At 38.9% G+C, this 25,025-nt stretch overlaps 1 protein-coding gene across 1 annotated transcript in view; it reads right to left on the bottom strand.

Annotated features, from left to right (window-relative positions):
* Positions 1 to 23,630, bottom strand: part of LOC104909327 (ephrin type-A receptor 6) — a 450,149-nt gene extending 426,519 nt beyond the window's left edge. The window contains exon 1 of the mRNA XM_085239360.1: positions 23,528 to 23,630. Within this exon, the coding sequence (XP_085095486.1) occupies positions 23,528 to 23,630 (103 nt within the window). The remainder of the gene's footprint in view (positions 1 to 23,527) is intronic.
* Between the last annotated feature and the right edge of the window lie 1,395 nt (positions 23,631 to 25,025).

Below are 25,025 nucleotides of genomic sequence, written 5' to 3' on the forward strand. Positions count from 1 at the left end.
ACTTAGTAATGGTTTTAACTATCAGCAGATAAGGCAAGTCATCAGCAGAGACACCAGCTCTGGGAATATCAAAGCATGAGAACTCATGACTTTCAAAGGTGTCAGTGCTCTCAAGTATAACAACCAAATTGCCTCCCTTGATTTCTGAGTGGCATCTCATTTGCTTAGTAAGTCACCCACTTTGAAAGTGAAAGGTTTAATACAGCTGGCCTTATGGTTATACTCTATAGTATATATAGAAAAAGAGCCTAGAAGTTTAGAACTATGAAAAATACCATCCAGAAAGAAACTCAAAAGGCAACTTGGAAAACATCAAGTTCACATTTGGCTACATTAAATAGTCTCTTTCAATGCAGAGCCTCAGAAATATACCAAAGTAAATAAAACTTATTTGAAAGAAGAGCTGTGAGTTGTTCCACTCATGACAAATATTCCCAGAGATACCCCCAGCTTAAATTCATGATGATAAAATCTTTCCTCTCTCCTTTGATTAAATATCCACACAGCCAGTCAGTTTAATGTTTTCCAGCTTTGTGATTCTCTCTTTCACTGAATCAGTCTGTCACTTTTTCCACTAGCTCTTCATTTATAATTTATGGTGTCAAGCACCAAGCTTTCACAGCATGAACATTTTACAGGTGCTAGGTCAGGCTGTCAAACTAAAGCACATGCTAATAATTGCTAGCTTTGAAAGTCTTGGTCTCTTTACTTACAATGGAACATCAGTGTGAAGGCTCAATTGTTTTTACAAAATAATCAGGTTTTCAATACTTCTAATGCTATCAACAAATAAATATACAACATCCTGTCATTTACTTGACAGGAAATAAGTTTTGACTATCTAACCAAAAATCAAATTGCTTTAAAAGATTGCATTGCATGGAAGTGTTCGTCTCTACTACAGTCAGACTTTAAGCTTTGAGTGATATACTTTTAATGCACGTACATAGACATTAAGATTTCAAAGATAATTGAAGAGCATAAAATAGATCTGAGAATGCCATCATTCATGCAGTAAGCTTTTATGCCTGACCTGTTGAATAAGTGGTTTCATATTCAAGAGTATATCTTCTTTTTCTTTTGTAACTATATGATCATCAAAATGGAGAAATTAAATGTTTTTTTTCCTGTTTTCACATTAAGAATAAGAAGTAAAAAGACTGCTTTTCCATATTACTTTAGGAATTCTTTTGAATTTTCTTTAGTGCAAAAAATGAATTGAAGATGACACAGGGAATATTTTCCAGTATGTCTTTTCTTAGTCCATTACTCTTAGAACTTAAGCAGCTGCAGGAAAAAAAAAAAAAAAAAGTAACCTAACATTGTAATACTTTCATAAAAATAATTAAAGCAAACAAACCAATTGCTAAAACAGTGTAAAAAGTAAAACCAGTCATTTCTGTATGGCTGAAAACAGACTGTTTTGTAACAAGAGGTAGTCATGTGTAACACACATAAACGTGGAAAGAATTTGTGAGACTTCCAGTGACCTGAAATGAACACATCTGGGGCACGATGATTTGGCAGGTACAGCATAGCATTGCTGCTGCTGGAAATTCAGTAGCATTCTTCACCTGACTTAGTTCAAAGCACTGCTTTGAAGGGCTGCTTGAGACTTAAGTGTCTGTTAGATATCCCAAGGATGCAAGGGGAATGTCATTGAAGATAGTTGGAGTGCTGCCAGGGGACTTTGAAGGCAATGCCAAATATAGGCTATAAAATACTACATCCACAGTTACTTCAGAATGTGGGAACCTTTATATTTGAATGAGTATCACGAAGGTAAAGTTTGAAATATGCTTCAGTCCATTTTTCTTAAGTTTTTTTTCCTTCTCTGTTGCTATTCTGTCTGAAATGTTTGAACCTAGAAAATGAGAGAAGGGGACAAATAGTGTCATGACTGTGGAGATGCATTACTCTTAAAGGAAAAGTAGGGAATAATTTATAAAATCTTCTTTGCTCATAAATGAAGACTAAAACGTAATGAAAGTGCTCCCAGCTTATTTGGGAGGGATAGCCAGTATAGATACATGTATCCAGTATGTTTATCTATGATCTAGAGTGAACTGACTTGACTGGTAGAGCTCAGAGGATTGTGATCAATTGTGCAGAGTCCAGTTGGAAGCCTGTATTTAGCAGTGTTCCCCAAGGAACAGTCCAGTCTTGTTCAGTATCTTCATCAACAATCTGAATGAAGGGATAGAGTCCACCTTCAACAAGCTTACTGATGATACAAAGCTGGGAGGTGTGGCTGACACACCAGAAGTCTGTGCTGCCATTCAGTGAGACCTGGATAGACTAGTGAGTTGGGTGGAGAGGAACATGATGAACTTCAGTGAGAAATAGTGCAGGATGCTGCACCTAGGGAGGAATAACCATATGCACTAGTACAGGGTGGGGATGACCTGCTGGAGAAGGACCTGCATGTCCTGGTGGACAACAGACTGGCCATGAGCCAGCAGATGCCCTTGTGGCCAAAAAGTTGAATAGTATCCTGGGGTGTATTAAAAAGAGTGTGATCAGCAAGTCAACGGAGGTGATCCTCCCCCTCCACTCTGCCCTGGAGAGGCCACAGCCAAAGTACTATGTCATTCTAGGTTTCCCAGTTCAAAAAGACAGGGAACTTCCAGAGAGAATCCAGCAGTGTCACAAAGATGACTGGGGGCATGGAACACCTCCCATATGAAGAAAGGCTGAGAGACCTGGGATGCTTCATTCTGAAGAAGAGAAGACTGAGAGAGGATCTCGTCAGTTTATAAATACCTAAAGTGGGGGAGTCAAGTTGATGGGGCCAGACTCCTTTCAGTGGCACGCAGCAACAGGACAAGGGGTAACACACAGAAACTGGAACACAAGAAACATACGAACATGAGGAAGAACTTATCTACTGTGAGAGTGACAGAGCACTGGCACAAGCTGCCCAGAGAGGTTGTGGAGTTGCCTTCTTTGGAGATATTCAAGATGCATCTTCATGCCTGCTTGTGCAACTTCCTGTAAGGAAGCTGCTTTAGCAAGAGGGGTGAATTTGATGATGTCCAGAAATTCCTTCCGACCCCTACAATTCTGCGATTATATTAAATACTTTTTACCAACACAACAAAGACCCAGGCCTGACAAATTACTACCATCCCTGAACTTCTTCCCAAGAAAGTTCTTTATACATAAATACTTTGAAAAACACACGAAGAATGCACTTTATGCCACTCCTTTAGGAAACTCTTCTGCTCTTGCAAACCCATCATCTAAAGCCCCAGCATATGCAGTTCCATAGAAATTTTCTGTTTTCACCTTTGTCTGAAGATTTTACCAGACATAATTAAAGCACCATGAAAACATGCATGGAAGATCATCAACATAGCATTTTAAGTTCTACTAATGAAGCCTTCCAAAACTGCATGTTTTACTAATCTAGTTTTCTATAAAAGAAATGCACTACAGTATGGTTATATGCTTGTTTGAAAGTCACAAAAAAGAGTTACAAAAAAAGTATGACTCTGCCACCTAGGCCCAGATTTCATGTACCTTTCTACGTGTCATACAAGTCTTACAGAGCAGATAATTCAACTGTTCCCCCTTGCCCACAAAGGTCCCTGATTTTTAAGAGTCTCTACTTGTATCGTCAGTCAAAGACTAATTAGAACTTCAGCGAATTTGGAAGTAAAGCTGGAGAAATGGAATACAGTGTCATCTACAAAAGATGCAAGTAGGAAACTACCTAGAAGGAATGAATACTGGAGAAAGACAGAAAATAGTTGTCTGTGGAGGACAGAATCAGAAACCCTAAATACTGAAGGTGAATTTGTGAAGGACAGGTACTTTTACCACAGTGAGCAAATTTGAGTGATTCTCCCCTGAGTGAGTATTGTAGGAACCGCAGTTTGATGAAAATGATTAAGGCCCAAAAGATCAATGGCAGAGAATGGATTGAGTGGGTGGAATGGAGCAATATGACAATGAATTGTCCAGGAGCATAATGTGAACAGATGTGGCTAAAAGGGCATATAGTCTTAGAGAATTGGTGGTAGAGCTTAAGAGGGTCCAAAAATATACTGAGTTACCTGAGGGAGAAATGGCTAGCCTGAAGGCAAATGTTTCAGGAACACCAAAAAGGAAAAGGAAAAGCAAAAATTACTTACCCTGAGCAGCAAAAAAATAATTAACTGCAGAAGTGGAGTTGTAGGAAAATGTGGATTGGAGACTATCATATAATCAGGGAATGCACTTTTCAAGTGCTAATGGATAGCTGGGCTGTGTGGGAAGATGACAAACACTGACTGCATTAAAAGATACATGCACATTAGAAATAATGTACGTGTTGGAAAGAGGCAGCTAATGGGTTTTGCACATATTTGTTCTCATTAAAACGACTTGTCATGAGAATTGTATCTAAATTCCAAAATATATCATCAGTAACTGATTTTTCCAAAATTCTAAATCATAGTCTTTCAAAATATGGCAATTTACAGCACATATTAAAACTAAGACAACTAAACTGTCTTCATTTTTATTTCAGACTTGATAAATGCCTATCTGCAAGAAACAAGCTTTCATTTTTGATAATGATAGAGTATTTGTGAAGTAAATGTAGAATCCTCAGTAGATTTAACATATTAATGTAAGCAGTTGAATCTATGAGCTGTTTCTGCCCAAATGTTTTTTGTTACATGTATTTTTTCTCTACATATATTAAAGATGAGTGAGATTATAACAGGGATTAAATAAGGAATGAGATGGAGAGAATTGGTATTCAAAGGAAAGGTGTTAGGATGATGTTGTGGTTTAATTCCAGCACGAAGCTCAGCACCACACACTTCCTTCCTTACTCTCCTCAGTTGAGATGAAGGAGAGCATCAAGAAGGTAAAAGTGCAAGTACTCATGGGCTGAGACAAAAAGTTTACTAGGTAAGCAAAAGCTATGTTTACAAGCAGAGCATTTATTTGCTGCTTCCCATGGGCTCACAGGTGTACAGCCACTCCCAAGAAAGCAAGGCTCAGCATGCACAGCAGTTTCTTGAGAAGATAAACACCATCATTCTAAACATTTCTCTCTTCCTCATTCTCTGCTTTTGTTGCTGAGCACGACAACATGTAGTGCAGGACATCACTTTGGCCAGTCTGTGTTACTGTCTGGGCTGCATCCTTTCCCAGCTCCCAGTGCATCCCCAGCTCCTGGCTGGCAGGGCAGTACAAGGAGTAGGAGAGCTCTCTGCAAGCACTGCTCTGTTGATAGTATTATCAACACTATTTTCATCAAAAATCCAAAACACAGTATCATACAAGCCTCTCTGAAGAAAATTAATCCAGCCAAAACAATGACGGATGAAAATTAAGTATAGATCCACAAGCCTAGTTTTAAAAAAGAAAAAAGATAAAAGGAGATAATACCTACTATTGAACACAAATTTATTATACATATTTTATAAACCTACATTTATCTAAGGCCTTTCTTTCCTTGCAAGAGCTAGCTACCACAGTATCTGAGCAATTTGAAAATACTCTGCAAGTTGCTTTCCCTTGTTCACCTGTTCAAAGTCATTCTCAGATTATGAATATAATACTGTCTTGTGGCAGGTTTTTCTACCCTCTATGTGAATGCAACCAATTATTGTTTAGCGTTGTTTCCCACCAACAATAATGAATGCCTTGATGAGAATCTCAGTATGCTTTTCTGATTGTCCACAGTCCCTTCATTTCCTGTGCTTGCTCTCAATCAGAACAAGTGATTTAAATCTCATACTTAATTTAAAACAGATGAAGGAGGAATTTAAGATGTTTCATTCATGTAAACGCCAAATTTATAACAATGAATATTATCTTTTATATTGCTGTACAGCTTAATTTATTTCATCTAAGTGCAATAAAGCAGAGTAAGTACTGAGTGATCCTAATAGCCAAGAGGAATCAAATTAGGGAAGAAAAACCTGACATCTGAATTATAATGCATTAAGGTAAAATTACAGCTGAATTCGAGCATAATTTCATTCAATTTGACTTTGAGAATGCACTATGTTTTCCAGGCTTAATTCAGAATTATTCTATACAAATAGAAAAGTATTTTGAAACTACAAAAGTCATGAAAGATTATTTCTGTTTTTATAGCTAAGGTATTATTAAATTACTATTTGTGTGACAAAACTGTGTAAATAGTGAATATTCTAACATATTATGTACATTTTATTATATAAATGCCAGAAATAAATCTGAGTTAGGAAACTGAAGCAAGCTGTAAAAGCATTTTAGCTGCTTTAAATAGAGAGCAGAAGAGGTGAGGATGTACATAAGAGGCATGATTTGAGACAGAAAGTATATAACTTTGCAATTTTCATTCAATTTCTCAAAGACTACTCATGAAACATATAATGTTTAGGAAATGTCCTTGGTCAAAGTAGTTTTGTCCTAATAGGACTTTTTCATGGGAGAGACACTGTGAACACAACTGAAGGCTGGAACACTTTGTAGGGAGTTATAGGGAGAGAAGGAACTATTCTTTCTGTCTGGTAAAATAAAAAAGAGAGGACATCAAATAGAAATAGTAAGATGATCCAAAAGGAGCTAAATATGCACACGTGTGCGTCTGTGCGCAACAAGTTGCTCTGAAAGTAATGCCTCCTATTTATTTCCATGGAAACTACAACAAATACAAAGAGCACAATAACACTTTTTAAGCACTATTTTTCAACATAGTAACCACCATTAGGTGTGCATTTTCACCACCAATGAACAAGAGCCTGCATGCCACACTCATAAAAATCTGCACCAGCGGAGGTGGCCCACTGTTTCACAGCTGCTATGATGGCATCATTGCTATGGAAATGTTGCCCATGCAGTACATCTTTCTCTATGCTAATATCCACTGTTTGGTTCCATAAACATTCAGCAATCATCGATGAATGTCAATGGGTGCAATTTTTCCACAAGGAGGAATGCCATCTGTCACACAGCAATAAAATGTAATGGAATACTGGTGGGAAGGTTCATTGTCTACTGCCATACCACCAATTTCTGCCTCTGACATCATGTGTCAACATAATAAAATAGGAGGCATTACTTTCAGAGCAGCCTTCATATATTTATATGTGTGTATATAAAAAAATTTAGCTGCAAACAGAGAAGACTCACACATATTAGCTGGTGACAAGATAAACAAGGCCCAGTCAAATGACATAGAAATGAAGGAGACAAATTCCACCACAGAAAGTGGCAGGTATTTTCAATAGAAGTACTGGTGTTGCATGAAGTACCAGTAAAATCTCACCTGCAAAACCACACGTACTTTTGGACGCATTTTTTCAAGAGCAAATGAATTAAAAAGGGAAGAAGAACAGGTAAAGGCAACAGTAACTGTAACACCAGCAAAGGAACAAGTAGGTGCTATCTACTAGCAAGTGCAGTTTATAAATACATTTTATAAACCCTCCAAGGGAATAATGAGGAAACATCAATTAACTAGACTTAAAATGAAAACTAATAAATTCTTCTTACAGAGTCAGGTGAGGCATTTGCTTATTATAACAAACCTCCTTTCCAATCCTGTGTTCCTGTTACAGACACTCCATGCTGACTGTAAACAATCCTAGCGCATACCACTAATGCAAATACTACTTTCTTGTTGTGAGCAATAGAAAAACAAACAAACAAACAAAACAGTAATATTGCAGCAATTTTTTTTTTCCTCTCCTCCATGGAAACTAAGTCTGTTGCTAAAGGATAAACAGACTCTTCCAGTGTTGATTTCCTTTCCTAACTTCAAAGCTGTTGGCAACTCTTCTTATCCCAGTTCCTTTCGGAACACAGTCACGAGCACTTAAATAATTCTTGAACTTCCTCCATAAAGCTACAACATAGATCTTTCTGAACTACTCCATTTATCTTTAACATAAGTCTCCAAAGGACATAACCCACATTATGGACTAATAGTCTGTAAAACTGAATTTTATGAACTGTAGCAGTTTTGAGCAATAAAAATTGAATCAATGAGCTCAAGTTCATGACATTTCTTCCCCATCCTACACTGGAATAAAACCTTTTATTTTCTCTACTAACACACTTTTAAAAACACCTAGAACTTACTTGGAATGTACAAACCAATACACTTCCACACGTAATTTTTTTTTCTCCAAAACTAAACCCAAAATTTTGTAAATTGGAGTATTCATGTAAGAGAGAGTCAGAAGAACTTGACTTCTAATCTTCTCTTCCTCCTTCCTATAGTTCTCTTCTTCCTTTTCAGCAATGTACTGTTCCATCTCAAAATATGAAAAAAAAACAACAAACCACTGCATTTTCAAGAGGTTTAGTATTATGTTCTATGATTTTATTTTAATGAATCACAAAATCATAGAATGTAGGAGTTGGAAGGGACCTCTAAAATCCAATCCCTGCTAAATCAGGTTCCCTACAATAGTTTTCAAATAAAAATCATCCTTACAACTGCATAAATATGTTTACTTTTGCTCAGAGAACACTACTTCCATTAAGTTTACCAACAACAGTATTTCTTTATTCATAAAATATTTAATATCAAGAGGGTGTCTTTAACACTTTCTATAGTTTTCACTTAGTTTAAATCAGATCAAAATCCTTTCAACGTGTTCCATATGGTAGTGACCCTGAAGCTCAAACATTGAAAGCAATTTTTTTCTGAATAACTATGACGTCAGCTTGAACTACTACCAGGCAGTTCAAAGAATCAGGTTATTTGGGCAATGCATTCACTGAATTTGTAGTAATAGTATCTCATTTGGACATGAGATCACTGGATATCAGAAAAGAAACAATCCCTTAGGTCAAAGAGTCAAGTATTCACATAGCTAACTTAAAATACATAAATGGAAAAAAAAAAAAAGACAGAAAAAAACCAAAAAAACATTTTTTTGCATAGCCCTTAACTAAGTGGGCCCTTAACTGATGACTATTATGAAGAATTTGCCATTAGCAGGACATTTTTCTTTTTTAGATTAAGTTTATAGAAACACAGAATCATAAATTTTGGAAACACCACTAAAATTATCCTGTTCAATTATCAACCCATTCCCACCATGCCTACTAACTATGTCACTCACTGCCACATGTACATGTATCTTGAGCACCTCCAGGGATGGTGACTCCATCGCCTCCCTTGGCAGCCTGTGCTAATACTTCAATGATGGTTCTGAGAATTTTTTCCTAATATTACATGATATAGTTAAGTAAAAAAATTTCAACCATAAACTACTTTGGCAGTCAAATCTGATCTGGAGAGGGAGAAAATTCTCATCTTCTCAGGTGGTTGCAATTGCTCTTACCCTGAGAATATGAGCAAGACACACAAACGTGTCATCCTGCAGAGAGGTTTCTCATTATACAGCTTATCAGAACACCTCACCAGACTTCAGTATTAATTTTGACATTTTTTAGGGCTAAAAAGGCAAAAGAAATTCCAAAAATTGAAAAGGGGAAAAAAAAATAAATACACATCCACTTAACTGCAATAACCCAGTAGAAATGTGTCTGCTCCCCTAACTTTCTTTTCCATTCCTGGCCTCTAATCTAGTTTTTATACACTTTGATATTGGTACCATTCATATTCCATAATGCCTGGTAAATGTGTGATTCTTAGACCTCTGCTGATGCTCTGTGATGCAGCAAATCAGGTTCCATTTTCCTTTTTCCCTTTTATGTAAACCAAACATTTCACTTTCGAACTACAATGTAAATAAAATCAAGGATATGCTGACTGAAGCAGCTCCAGATAACTTACTTCAACCACTGTAATTTGTAAATGGACATATAGTATGGTTTGGGGGTTTTTTGTTCTGCTTTGAAAATATTTTGTTTCTTGGGGATTTTTTTTCTTTCATTCCTACTTTCTAGGATATGCGATTAGATGCAGTGAGAATCCTAGAATTCACTACAGTTATGGTTGGGCATAGCAAGACAATTTTTAGTGAAACAGAAACGTCCATTGCTACAATTCAGCTTCCTTTATTGATGCATTTTACTGAGTTGCAAAATGCTTGAGGTTACAGGAGACTTCTAGAGTACTTTGTTCAAGCAAGCCCTCCTCGGGTTTGCCCAAGGCCCCATCGAGGCAGTGTGTGAAGATCTTCTAGGAGGAGACCTCACATTCTCTCTGTGCAGCCTGTGCTAGCACTCCGTAAAGGAGTGTTTCTTTACATTCAGATCACATCTTCTGTGTTCCAAGTTGTGCCCTTTGCCTCTTGTCCTGGCACCGAGCACAACCAAAAAGAGACTGATTCTGTTCTTCGTGCTCCCTCTGTAGGTTTTTATACACATCGTTAAGATCTTTTCTGAGCCTGCTCTTCTCCATGCTGAACAATCCCAGCTCTCTCAGCATCTCCTCACAGGAGAGTCCAGTCCCTCCATCTTTTCCATGGTCCTTCACCCAATTCCTTCTTGTACTGAGGAGCCCATAACTTGACTCAGCACTCCAGTGCTGAGGAGGGAAGGATCACCTTCCTTCAATCACTGTCAATACTGGCTTAATGCAGTCCCAGATACTGTCAATTGCCTTTGCTGCAAAGGTACATCTTTCTGGCTCACATTCAATTTGATGTCTGCCAGGACTTCCAAACCCTTTTCCACAGTTTGCTTTTCAGCTGATTGGACCCCAGCATGTCATGCTTCCTCGGGGTTGTTCCTCCCCAGATGCAGGATTCTGCACTTCTCCTTGTTGAATTTCATGAGATTTCTGTCAGCCTATTTCTCCAGCCTGTTAAGGGCCCTCTGGCTGGCAGCACAGCCCTCTGGCCTATCAGCCATTCCTCCTGGCTTTTGTGTCATCCGCAATTTTGCTGAAGATGTTCTCTGCTGACATGAGAGTCATCTCCTCAAATGGTAAAAGTGAGTTTTCAAACAAAACACTTTTCAAATGCAGATAACAAAGAAACTTGCTCTTACAAACAAACATATGGAGCAAGGTAAGGAGAAAAATCACTTCATAAATGATTCTGGTGCAACCTAAACATTAAGAAATTCAAAATTTCGCATAAAAATAAGTTAAAAAATAAACAGAAATAGTTTTCACATAAAACAAGCTAGACTATCAAACATGTCTCTCCAGGCTACAGCCTGATCAATCAGATGATCTGAGAGTTCTTGCACCTGGGCTGTGGCAACTTCTACTTATGAGCACAAATGGGGATGTAAGGATGAAAAATAGCCCTGCTGAGAAGGGCCTGGGGGTACTGGTGAATGACAAGCTGTACAAGAACCAGCAATGTGCTCTTGCACTCCAGAAAGCCAACCACATATATCCTGCACTGCATCAGAAGAAGCTCTACTCTGCACTGGTGAGACCTCAGCTGAAGTACTGTGTTCAGGTGTAGAATTCTCAGTATAGGAGAGATGTGGACCTGCTAAAGTGTATCCAGAGAAGGGTCACAGAAATGATCCAAGGGATGGAAACCCTCTCCTACGAGGACAGACTGAGAGAGCTGGAGCTGATCATTCTGGAGAAGAGAAGACTCCAAGGAGGCCTGACAGCATCTTTTCAATATCTAAAGTGGGGGTGGAGGTGTAAGAAAGAAGAGTACAAATTTTTTACAGGATCTGTTGTGGCAGGACAAGGGGAGATGGTTTCAAACTATAAGACAGGAGCTTTAAGCTGAATATAAGGAAAAAAAAAAAATCACAGTAAGAATAGTGAAGCATTGGAAGAGCTTGCCCAGACATGTGGTGGAAGCCTTATCCTTGGACACATTCAAGTTCAGGCTGCAAGGGGCTTTGATATCCTGATCTAGCTGTAGATGTCCCTGTTCACTGCAGGTGAGTTGGACTAGATGACTTTTAAGGGACCTTCCAACTCAAAAGGTTCTATGATCTATATGGTAATTTTATCATCATTTGTTCATTAACCTTTATAATGTATGTACCATGATACATCTGAGAAAAAGAATAGAGGAAGAAATGCAAACCAGGAAGAAGACTGTTGTCAGTAAATTTTAACATTCTCTGTGTGTAGTTCTAAATGTCAACATCTAATCAAGTCTAATCTATTATTGATTTTCTTTCCTGTTTTCAAAATGTCCACCTGTGTCACCAATTTCAATCAGCTTTTATTTCTTGAGGCACACCTCTCCAATATATGATAAATATATCAGACTATAGCTATTAAAAATAATTTGCTAATTTTCTCTAATATGATGGAAATTCACTAGTGAAAGGCTTCAGGACATTATTTAAAACTACTTGTTACTATATTTGTAAGGAAAATGATTATTAGTAAAATGGACAAGCTAAACATTATTATAACTTTTTATATACTCTGGCAAAAAAAAGCTTATCATGAGAAAGTAAAAAAGGGGAAAAATAGCTATGAGAGTGATCTCCATTCTAACTATGGCTGTAACTCAGGTTACCTAAGTAACATTTTCAAAGACGCTTTTTTACCTTTCAAATATTTTGCATATTAAAATGTTCACTCAGAATTCAACACAGAATATTTAAATGTTTGAAATGCATTTCTGAGAAAACATTTCAAATAAAGCTGTCCAAATATTTCCAAGAGCAAGACAAGGGAAAATATGTTTTGCATTTTTAATTAATGAACACTATTATTTCCGTCATTTGGAGTATCTTGATAATAGTTCACTGATGTCCTTTGCTGTAAGTTCACATTTATCCAAGCTGAACTTGTTCATTATATTACACTGAAATTTTGGCACTGCCAAAGCTATTTTATTCCTAATGCATTCCAAGCTTAACAAACTCTACATACCTATTTGACTGTGCTGACACTGTTACCACAGAGCAAACAACCATACTCTAACCTAAGACAGAGAAGTTGCACAAGAGGTTCTCTCTTTGTATCTCCTGGCTCCCAAATCAGTAAGTGAAGCAAGCTTTCAGCAGTATTCTCATCCCAGCAGACCTCAGAAAGACAAACATCCCAGGTCAAATGCAGCAAAGTGAGGAATGGAACAATTAAATAAAGGGAAATTGTGGGACATAAACCATCTAGAAGAATAAGGTTAAGAAAAATAAAAAGAGAAAAAGAACAAGTAAAGTTATTAGGAGCTAAAGAATGAGAGGTTGTAGTCATTGGAGCTCTTATGCAACCCAGCGAGGACAACTTTATTGTGTAACCTCTAAATGAATATACTTTTCTTCAAAATTCCTTTGTTGCTTAACACAACTTAATGGCAAAGTGCATGCTTTCATGTCTTATGCCATGTAAAATGGAGTCTCTTGCCTTAATTCAGATTTAGTAGAGGATTATTCTGTCAGTCTAAACAAACCAACATTCTACGTGAATGATCAGTGAAGAGGAAGAAAATAAAGATTTCTGAAAATGTAAAAAATGAGCTCGTGAAGGAAATTCATATTAATTATATTTTTACATTAATGGGATTAGCAATTCCCACATTCAAAAGTTAGGAAAAGCAGCACACAAGTCACTATGTCTCATGGACTACATCAAAGATAGCTGGACACTAAGACTGTGGGGGTCACTCTTGAACCAAATCTTTAATTCAATTCCTTTGCATTCAGCATTTTGACAAATTGAGTTTTGATAATTTTTTAATGTAGGATCAAAATGTTCCAAACAAAGAACTACTTAGTCATTACAAGAAGAAAAAAAAACGCTATGAATTTAGCTGAAGCATACACCGAAAGCTAAGGTGTCGTACCTACTTCTACAATCATTTGTCTGTCAGATCCTGAGTGTATCACATAATACAAGGTGTACAGTTGATCAATGAAAGTATCACATCTTCCTGATACTCAATTTAACACAAGAAACCTAGACTTCAGGAAAAGATAGCTCTCAGAGTAGTCAACAGAAGCTTTTTTATGAGCATGTGAAAAACTGATTGCTTAGAATGTGCAGTGGGTGTCAAAAGCTGGTCACCTAAGATAAAAGTTTTGGCCTTTAATTCTTCTCCTCAGTCCAGAGTCTAAAAGGAATATCGGGAAAAAATAGTTTTAAAGAGATTAAACACTGGAAAAAAACTCTGTATATAGTATAACGTTTGCACAGGGACACGTATTAGCAGCAAGAAATGTTGACTCATTCCAGCCATTAGCTTTCATCTTTCTTTTCTAAAGAAGATGCCCCTTAGCTTTAGATAGCCTACAGAAAAATGGGGCATATGATAACACAATTATAGTCATCTTCATTAAGAGTAACCACTAATATGACATTAATAGTGGTGAGCAATTACTTGCGCAACACTTAATATATAGACATATATAGTTGTAACTATTTCCCTTTTCTCTATCTTAGTAAATAATTTTATCTCAACTCGTAAGTCCTACTTTGTTTTTTTCAGTTTGCTCCTCCATCCCATTGGGAAGGGGGCAGTGAGAAAACTACAGTGTGGTGCTCAGCTACTTGCCGAGTTAAACCACAACACAGACATTTCAGTACATTTCTGAAATTAGGGAATAAAACCTTTTTTTTTTTTTTTTTTTTTTTTAGTCAGAGGAAAAACATTTTTGCTGTTGTCTCAGCAGCAATTGGGTTTAGTTTTTCATTGCATATGACAACAATCTGAGATCAAGTTTGGTTTAGAAGTTCATGTTTCTTCATTTCTAAGTATTAACAGTACACATATTTATCTAAATAAAATGTTCCTCCAAGAACTAAAGTTCATTAAACTGATTAAAACTAATATAATCCTCCTACTGGTTATTCCTACTGCATCATTCTGGCATGTAAACATTTAACATTTTCAGCAATATAAGCAAAACAGAGTGGAAACACTACAGAAAGAATGCCTAGATCTCCTTTCACTTTTTTTTTCTAATATGTCCAAAATACATTTGGACATAATTTTCAATTTCAGCCAAAACTTGTCTACAGAATTTTATTTCAAATCAGCAGTTGGAATGTATTGGAAAAACTGGATTGGTACACATCAGAGAGTTAATCACTTGTACCAAGATTAAAATGCTAGTGCATTATTTTACAGAATGCATTCTAATTCACTCTTTTATTCCTTTATTTTAAACTAAAAAGTATCCAGCAGCCAGAAAATGGAAATTACAGCAGCAAGTACACTCTAACCAAGGGTCCCTAGCCTCAACTATACTGTTTGCTATATGTGACTTTTCCCCTTTTGTCCTAGGAGCAGAAGCCATTAAGTGGATTGAAGCTGTGAAACTCCCAGTAAATCTGCCTTTTGCTATGTCCTCATTCTGCGTATGTACCTTCACAGGAGCTTGTTACAAATGGTGCTTCTGCCCATCTTTCTTTTTGCAAAGAATCGACACAGCTATGATTTTATTCTAAGCTTAATCTTCTATAATTTCAATGAAGGAATGCTGTATCACAAATGCAGTTAACGTGTCTGCATATTAAAACATTCTAGATTGCTCCGGTTGTATTAGTAGTTTTCACTTAAGCACCACCTATGGTATCCAATGAAGAGTAGCACTGACCCATGAGGAGCAGGTGTGCATCTAGTCATCATTAATCTGGTATTAGACCTTTTGGAGAACCCATTAGCAAAGAGTAGACTCCTTCAAAAACTGTCTGAAATTCAGTTAGCTCAGAATAAATAAAACCCTCTATCAACTTCTAATAAATCTACCTAAACTCAGACCAAAAATTTTTAGTAAAGAGTATTACATGTTTAAATTCTTGTTTCTTCAATGACTTGCAGTAGAATCTCTCCCAGTACACTGTATAGCCTGGTTTTCTGACTAAAAAGTAGATATACCTGCTAATGACCAATTATATTTTTATTTTCTTGCTTCTCTTACTTTACTGCATCCATAAGGTAGAAGGAGCGGGGAAAAGTTTGAGAACTAGAAAACAGATAGATATAAATTTAACAGTTAGCTGTCAAATGTCAAATATAAAACCATTATTGAACTTGACTAAATATGTATTGTTCACGAAATGTCTGTTTATAATCAGAGACTTTAAAGTAACCATCAAAGCTGAAATGAGTTTAAATACTAAGCATTCTACTACTAACAAATTGATTAGAGAATTAAGGAGCTTGATAAGCATAATTAGAATATATTACCTAACATTTCTAGTGAGAAACCTTAACATGTGTTGTTTGACTCACGTAATTAGCGAGCTCACTATAATCCACTTGCAACTGTGAAGGCTCACTTCGAGTCCATCAGATCCAGATTCAGTTTAGAAATACAAGTGCACACAGTTACCCTGACGAGGGAGGCAGTGGGAGAGGCTGCTGGAAAGGGAAGGAGGGTGAAAGGAGAGAAGAGGAAAACCTTCTCTATGTTTCTGATGCTGGGACTGTTCTGGGCTAGATGGCAAAATGAGCTCATGAGAAGAGACCAGTCATGGTCATACATTACTATGGTAGTATGTGACCAGGTGAGCAAATGAAGCACAGCCTTCTCTGGTATAGAATACAAAGCAAGATCAGTATTTAATTTTTCATCAAAATTTCAGTTTTGTTCCTTCTTTGCATGAAAATCACAGTAACATAGAACTTTCAAACACAGCAGAGAAAGTATTTGTTCCTCCTTCTGGGAGGGAAGTATTTGTCAGGGGGAGTGTGAGAGTAAGGAAGAAAAATGTGAAGACTTGGGGATTATTTAAAAGCAAATTTTGTAATATACTATTCTTTACAGAGAAACATTCAGACCTGAAGTACCTTAGCTTTGATTCGCCAAGTTTCAAGCTTGTGCTTGATGTTCATACAGTGATAACACAGTGTAGAATACACTATCATTTTGTAAAAAATGAAATGTTTCTGTGGCTTTGAATCAAGATTTCAGAATTCATAAATGTGAATTTTGCGTTTTCATAAAATCCTTAGATCATTCTACAGAAAGGAAGATTTTTTTTTTTTAATCTAGATATAATTTTCTCATAAAATATTTTTAAAGATATTTTACAAAACTGACTTTACTAGATTGTCAAAAGAAACAGCAGCAATATCGCAGTGTTTTTCAATCTGGTCTCAATTTAAAGATAAAAAGACCCTATTACTTTAAAAACAATGACAACTGTTGGGGCTTTATGTATTTGGAATGCAATTAGATTTAAAAAAAAAACAACAACATATAAACCTATGGAACATGCTAGCTTAAAATTTCAGGTACTGTGAAACAACTGTTTAAAGAGAAGGCAACTGTTTTTATAGTATCACCAACTGGGAGGAAAAACACCTGTGCATTGATTGCATGAGTGGTGTTTCTTTATATATATATATATATATAATAAGCATCTAAAGCATAATAAAAATACCTGCATTGATTGAAAATAATAAACCTCTGATGATTAAATCATCAACATTATCACAGTGCTCAGTATTTTTGTTTTCTTATGGGATGGTAGAATTTAGTCCAAATCCAGAGATCTTAGTAAGTGCTGGAAATGCTAACATACTGATGTTTTACATTGTGTGAATGAGACAATTCAGTATAATTTTTCCTACTGACTAGGAAAAATGTTTTTCTAACATGATTGATGAGCTTCAGATACCCAAATAAAATAGACACTTGATTTAAAGCCAACTTTGGCCTCAAAGCTGTGTTCTCCAGCAGATTAAAGGTCGTACTTGCATTACAGATGGATGCTGCTTTAATTGAAGAGAGTTCTCCTTAATGCCTTTATTTTTAAAATAAAGTCAGTTTAACTGACTTGTTCTTAGACATGGGAAAGCGCAAGTCTACCTACAGACATACATACACACACACAAGAAAGGGTCTCACAAAAGCAATAATGAAAGCATCATTGGAACTAGTATAAGGATTAATGGAATAAGAGGTAGACTGGAAAGCTATTTAGAGAGGTTAAAAGAGAAACGAGCAAGCTGAAGGTAATTTCAGTGTTAAATTTTAGGGGCTTTTGCATAGTATGGTCTGGAAATATTCTGGCATCGTTATAATAGAAGACAGACTGATGATTATTTTGAGGAACAAATATTGAAATGAAAAAAGTACTTACAAATTAAGTATATTAAACAAAACGTAGGTTTTTGGGCTACTAAAAAGTCATACAAATCTATTCAAGAATTGAAACAAACATTACTAAAAGTTCAGAATTTTAAGAAGTTGTCACAAAGGAAGTTCACAAGGCAAAAGCTATGAGGAAAAAAAAGTATCACTCAGAAATGAAGAAGCAATTTAAGAAAAAAGTCTGGGAAATACTTTTTCATAGAGTTAAAGAAGTTAATTTGTGCAGATCACTGTACAAAAAGAAATCCTGCAAAAAAACTGTATTTTTATTATGCAAGAGAAATCTTCACTAGTAGTTCTCGGTTCTAACACTCCACTATAAAGCCTGGTGTACCATTTACAAGTTCAAAAATGGTTTCTGAAGATGCATTGTTCACAACTGATATCTTTCTTTGACCGCTTCCGCATGATACATGGTTTCCTGATATCAGAACAGATTTGGCATGAATAATTTCTTTCCCTACTTCTCTATTTCTGTACTGTTCACCTTTCTATCTCCGTATCATGGATTTCAGCATTAAAGGGCACAACAAACAAAAGGCCAGTCTCTTCTTTATGTCAGTGTCAAGGCAGAGTAAGCCAGCAATTCTAATGGAGACATTCCATTTTACACATCCAGCTGAAACAAGGAAATATCCTAACTGCGCTATATTTGGATCCAAGAATAATACAGTATTTCTCATACAGCATATGTATATCAGCTTCTAAATATAGGTGATTAGTTAAAGGAGACTGTAATCAAATTAGGCTTCTAATTTTACAAAATGTAGCTAACAAATTGAATATTAATGCACTGTACATCTTACTAACAAAACATCTACTTAACTGACTTCTCTAAAATTCACAGTTGAGAAGTTTGACATCAGATACCCAGGAGGACCCTCAGATAGAGTTTGTAACAAATTATTTGGATCTAAAATATGCACCTGGAAACCCAGGAGGAGTTTTCCATAGGAATATAACTGAATTTCTTGCACACTCCTTCTTTCATTTGAAAACTATTTGATGTGCCAAAAACAAAGTTTTATGTTGAAACAGTTAAATTCACAGGAAGTAAGAATGGTCATTCTGGATCAAACCTAAACTATAGCTAATCTGATTTTGAGGTCCAGATGGAGAACAACCAGCAGCACATCCTTTGGAAAGGAATTTAGAATAAGAAGCAGATACAGGACAGTCACCATCTCCATGCTAGTGTTACACTGGTTTCTAGGAACTGCACTGGTTTGTTTCCTAACACAAGCATGACACCCGCTGAAACTGAAAACACTGATCTCCCTGAATAAATCATGAGAGATGGAGAAAACACTGCTCACTAACCATGAGCAGTTCTTTTCAGCCTATATTTCCATAATTCCTTCCAGCATTTCGCCTCCTTTCTTAACAGGGCCAAGCTGTGTAATTCTGGAAATATTTCAGTTCCTCTGAGGTGTTTTCACACCCCAAATTACATGAGAATTAAAGAACAGAATTACAGAAGAAAATGAGATCTTAACTGACAGTTGAGCTATACTTTTTTTTTTTTTTTTTTTATTTCCATACTAATCATCCTAAGCTGCTCAAAATAACAAAATATCCAAACAGCAGTTAATACTGCTAAATACAAAACCATGAATATATCATGAAGCACTAACTTCAATTCTGTTCACCTCAGGTATCTCAGATATTTAAGGCACCCGAATCTAGCCTTTTGGGTAAAAACATCATTTCATGCATTTCTACATCTGTGGAGGTTCCATAGTCATCCTTACCACTGAGAAATAAATAGGGTAGAAATATTTAAAAAAAAAATTGTAGTAGAGTGGGGCAAGTTTTGTGTTTTCCATACATGCTTAAAAGAGAATTAAAAGAAAACTAAACTTCTACCACAATAGCTTTCTTTTTTTTTGGTCTAATTATGTAAACGCTCACAAAGAATACCAGCTGGACAACTAACAGCAGAATATGCCACAATGCAGGCAGCAGCACAGCCTACTTCCCAACACCTGCATTTCTCAAAGAATGAGGCATCCTCTAGCAGTAAAACATCAGCATCTGTGTCATTCAGAGAAAAGTTCAGCCTCTACCCTCAGCCCTGGCTTCTTTAATGCTACAAGAAATTTCTGAGTGCTGAATTCAAAAAGAGTATTTCTCTGTGATAGACTGTACTTACATAAAAATAAATATATGGATAAATACAGGCCAACATTTTTGAACTGATGAAGAACTCAAGGTCACTAGTAAACTGTCTCAGATTTTAATATGTGAATCACAAGGCTCTATTACACACTTTAAGCTACCCAATTTACATCAGGCATAATCATTGTGAAAATAGATGCTATATGAATTTTGGAATTGATGCTTGACATTATTTTTTTTTCCCAGGAGGAAACCAATATTTTTGCCTTTTAGACTGAAGCATAAGAAACGAACCTTGCATAACCTAGCAAGATACAGTGACACCTGGTAACTGAAAAAGCATACAACTTCCTTTTATAGTTCTCTGGTAGACATGATGAAGTATGCAAGCCCTATAGCTCACTTCAGAAATCAACTGTCTGGTGACAGATAACAGCAACTACAGTTTCCAAGAAACTGGTATGCAAAAATTATTTCTAGTTAATATGTATGTGGACACTTACATGCATGCTTAGCAAAGGACAGCATCATAATATTAACTGATGCTATCTCTATCTTAACAGCTCATGTTTTACACAAAGATCACATTTCAGATGCTCTTATTTGTATGAGAGTATTTGCTCAATCCAGCATATTCTAGCAATCAAGCCAACCAAAAACTCAGGCTGAAATCTTGCACAATAATAAGACTGGTATGTAACCAGATGTCACACTCAATCAAAATTTAGATGAACATGCAGGCACTCAACTCACACTGGTAATTGAGGTTTTTGTTTTGATCAGTTCAGTTTCAGACTGCAGTGATACAGGTTCCTACGTAGCTTCATGGCCTTGCTTACCTACAGGATTTTTCTTAACAGTAAAATCTAGTTCTTGGCATGGTCATTATTTGTTTTTTGAACTTACCACTCCATTAAGATGAATGAGTAAGCTCACTTCTCTGTCAATAGTATTGTTTCTGTCTGGCTTGCTACAGATACTGTAAGACACCAGGAATTGATTTACTGGTTGAAGAAAGACAACCTGAGAGTCTTGGAACTATATCAAAACAAATATCTTTTTGTTCACAGAAAACAAACAAAAAGATAAACTCCAGCATGGTTATTGATAAGACTGAAGTGCATTAATTCTCTAAAAATCTCACTTTATTAACAGAAAATAAATAGTTAAGATTGAAGAGGAAAGGCTTTCTGTTTCCCAGACTGGATTAATAAGCTTATTCCTCTTCCACATTTTCCCCCCTTCAAACAATCCAAGCAAAATCTTCCTTTGCAAGTTTGTATTGGTGCTGGTATGCTTGTAAATACAAAACAGAAGGCCAAACATTTTGGATAGTAAAGCTAAGATAAGTTATAATGACTATAACTACTATTAGTGAAAAGCCAACACCAATTAATGCAAACATGTTTCCAAGACGTATCGTCTGAAATATCACCTTATGAAAGTTTAAGAATTTTTTTTTTTTTCTCAGCCAACAGCACAAGATTTCAAAATATTCTTCATAGCTGAGATTCTAAACATTAGTCACTGGCATTTTAAACTTACATGCTACGTAACGTGCAACTGCTTCACTGTACTGATTTTCTTTTATTCAATTTCTGGCTTTAGAGAAAGTCATCATTATAAGTTAATGTTTATTGCCAGCATCTTTAAATGGGTGAAAATCCAGTAAATCTCCAGTTCATGTGTTTGGCTGAGTTAGACTAATTAGAAGTCTATGTAAAATGGCAAAACCAAAGACAAGAGATCTTTCTCTTTATTAGAGGTTTCAAAACAAAGAGCAGAAAGAAAAGTTATTCAGAAGTTAAGAAATTTATCAGTACTCTGTGCAGTCACTGTCTCAGTACTTGAACTTGTTGGGAAAAGTTATGTCAACATCAAAAATCCACTCCAACTTTGATAGACTTCTTTGGGCTAATGGGCAAGAATTTTCTCCCATTTTAACTGCTTTTTAAAATTATTACTACATTAATCCCAGGAATATCGAGTATTAATTTAGTAATTTTCATTAAAATATCTTAATCCAAGTTGCACTACTTAATAAAAATTCTTTACTGTTGATGTATAGAATGTCTCAATTATTCTATGGCACACATGAATTACTTTCAAGAGCATTCCTGTGTCTTGTTAGGTCTTGTGGTAATGTGGCAGACATTAGTATGCACTAAAGAGAATGACATAGAAGAATTGTGTTGTGCTGTTTTCTATGAGAATCTGATGTTGTCTAAGACATGATTAAGGACAAAAAGCAATAGAGCATTAATATGACTATATGTTATCTATTTACAGACTGAAATTATCCACTACATTCATTAAAGAAGAGGTAAATAAACAGTATTCTTTGGAACACCCCTACCATATCTGACCCTGATTGCAGAAGGGTTTAGTGCCTGAACTATCACATCTTCCTGTTTTCCCAGTGTTTTATTCTTCTTTTTACTGTTACCCATGTAAATATAATGAACACAGAAAAAAGAATGTAAAAGCGAAGTGTGAAAATAAATGAACTACAAATTTGGTAGTACTCCACAAGTAAAAAGCTGTTTGCTCATTACTTTCCAACACAGTCATATTCAGCACTTCTTTCAACAATAATAGGTAACATAATTTCCGCTAGAAGCAGCAGTTAGAGCTTCCCTTCAGCTCCTGTATTTTCACTCACATCCCAGTAAAACCCCCGACTGGGAAAGGAAAATTGTACAAAAGCAAATTGTAAAAAAATAAAAAATAAAAACAAAAAACAAAAAAGTAGGAAGGACTCTGAATGCAGAAATAGATGCATCCTACTTCCTCCACAACTAAGTAGAAAGATGTATAATAAATAAACAGTTATGGAAATGCTTTGCTCTATCCAGATGTTCAATAACGTAGAACACAATGTTTCACAATCAGTGACTTTTTTTTTCCAACTTTTCCTCAACAACATTTGATACCATCGGAGTGTGCCGTGCATTTTAATCTTCATTTCTCTAAGTAGGGTGATTCCCTTTCCAACCCAGGGGCACACTGCTTCAGCACGTACATTACAACCTAAGCAATTCAACAACCGTCTTCAGCTGGACCTGATGAGCACGCATCTGTGACAAAGACTCTAAAGGAGGATTTTTTCGAGCAGCCAAACCAGGTGTTAAGGGCAACGACGGCTCTTAACGTGAGCGACGCACCCTAAAGCCCGCTCGGCACGAGCCAGCTTTATCCCCCAGCGATCCCATTTCATATAGCGGTATGCCGCCGCTCTGTCTCAGCGGGGATAACTTTCAGTCCGCCGCAAGTTCGGCCGCTCCACGGGGCAGCGCACGGCCGCGGCCCCGCTCGGTTCCGTGCTCCCCTCTCACCCGCACCCAACTTTCACGGGGCCGCCCCCAGCGGATGCCGCCGGACAAAGCCCGCCGGGCGGCTCCCGGCCGCAGCGCCCGCCCCGCTCCTCCGAGACTCCGATCCCGCTGTCCGGCCGGGTGCGAAGCCCCCTCTCCACCGCCCCGCTCCCGCCGGAAAGTTGCGGCCCCGCGGCTGCCCTCACCTTGGTTGGAGGCGCCGTGTCCGCCGGCTGTGGGGCGCGCCGTCAGCAGGGGGAGGAAGAGGCCGAATCTCCAGAGCAGCCCCCGCGCGTCGCAACACCCCATGGCTGGGGCCCGCCGAGCGCCCCGCGTCCTCCTTCAGGCCGGCGGGAAACGCCGCGGCGCGACCCCCGCCCGCCTCCCGCGGCCCCGCCGGGGTCCGGGGCGCGCCGCGCTGCTTGCGCTGCCGCCGGGGGCTGCCCGGGCCGGGGCGGGCGCATCCACCGGCGGCGTCCCGGGGCACGGCGGCGGAAGGAGGGAGAGCGGGAAGGCGGCGAGGGGTGCGGGAGCCCCGTGCCGCACAGCCGCGAGGGGCGGCGGCGCTGACGAGCGGGAGAGCTTCGGCAACTTCGGGCTGAGCCCCGCTCCTGGGCGGCCCTTCAGCCCCGCAGAGGCGCCGCCGGCAGCTCCGGCAGCCTCCTCCGCCGTCCGCGCCTCATCCCCGGCCGGACGCAGCGCCGAGGGGCTTCAGTATCCCATAGCGGAGGTCCTGCCCCGCCGCCGGGCTGCTCGGCTGCAGGCGAGGAGGGGGAGCGGGGCTGGGCGCCTCCTCACGCTCCCCGAGGCATCAACAAAACTTGCGGGGCGGCATCCCCGCCGCCGCCGCCTCTCGCTCCGCTCTGCCTCTCCCTCTCAGCAGCGGCGGCTCTAATGCAATCTCCGCCGCTCGCTCCCGATCTGCGTGTCGCGCTCCCGGCCGCGGCTTTTGGTGCCGCCGCTCCCCCACCGAGCAGCACGGCCCCAGCTCGGCGGGTGCCGGTCCGCCGGGAGGGCGGCGCGGCCCCGCGCCGGGGGCGCTCGGGCACAGGCGGCCCGCCGGCCAAATGGGCGGCCGGGAGCGCGCGAGGAGAAGCGCGGGGGGGAGAGCCTTTGGGCGGCGGCGGCGGCCCCTCCTCAGCCGCCCTCAGAGGGGAGTGCGGGCGTGAGGTGCGCGGCGCGCCTCGGTGAGGAGAGGGGAGGGATGGAAGGAGGAGAGGCGCCCCCTCGGCTCGCAGCCCGCGGGTCAGATGCGGCCGGCTGGGCGCTAGAGGGGGTTAGTTGACAAGGCAAAACGCCCGGCCGCGGCGGCGGGGCCTGGAAGGAGCCTGACGGGAGGCGAGCGGCGAACTTGGCGCGCGGCGCGGCGCTGGCAGCAGGCACAGGTGAGCCAGGTGGAGGTACGGCTCTGCCTGCTGCTAGCCGGCCTTCGCCGCGCCTCCACCCCAGGCAGTGCACGCTCTTGGGACGGAATCACTGCGTGAGCGCTGCACTCGGAGCTGTCCCAGGTGCTGTCCCGGGTGCTGGAGTTTTTTCTTTTGTTTCTTTTCGTTGAGCGTTTCAATTTCCGGACTTATTCAAAGACAAGAAGAGAAAACAACAACAGAACAGGAATAACAGATTTACAGAATTTAGGGGCTGGAAGGGACCTCTGGAAATCATTGAGTCCAACCCCCTGCTAAAGCAGTTTCCTACAGCAGGTTG

This window comes from Meleagris gallopavo, chromosome 1 (genome assembly GCF_905368555.1).
Source record: "Meleagris gallopavo chromosome 1, MGAL_WU_HG_1.1, whole genome shotgun sequence".
Taxonomy (NCBI): Eukaryota; Metazoa; Chordata; class Aves; order Galliformes; family Phasianidae; genus Meleagris; species Meleagris gallopavo.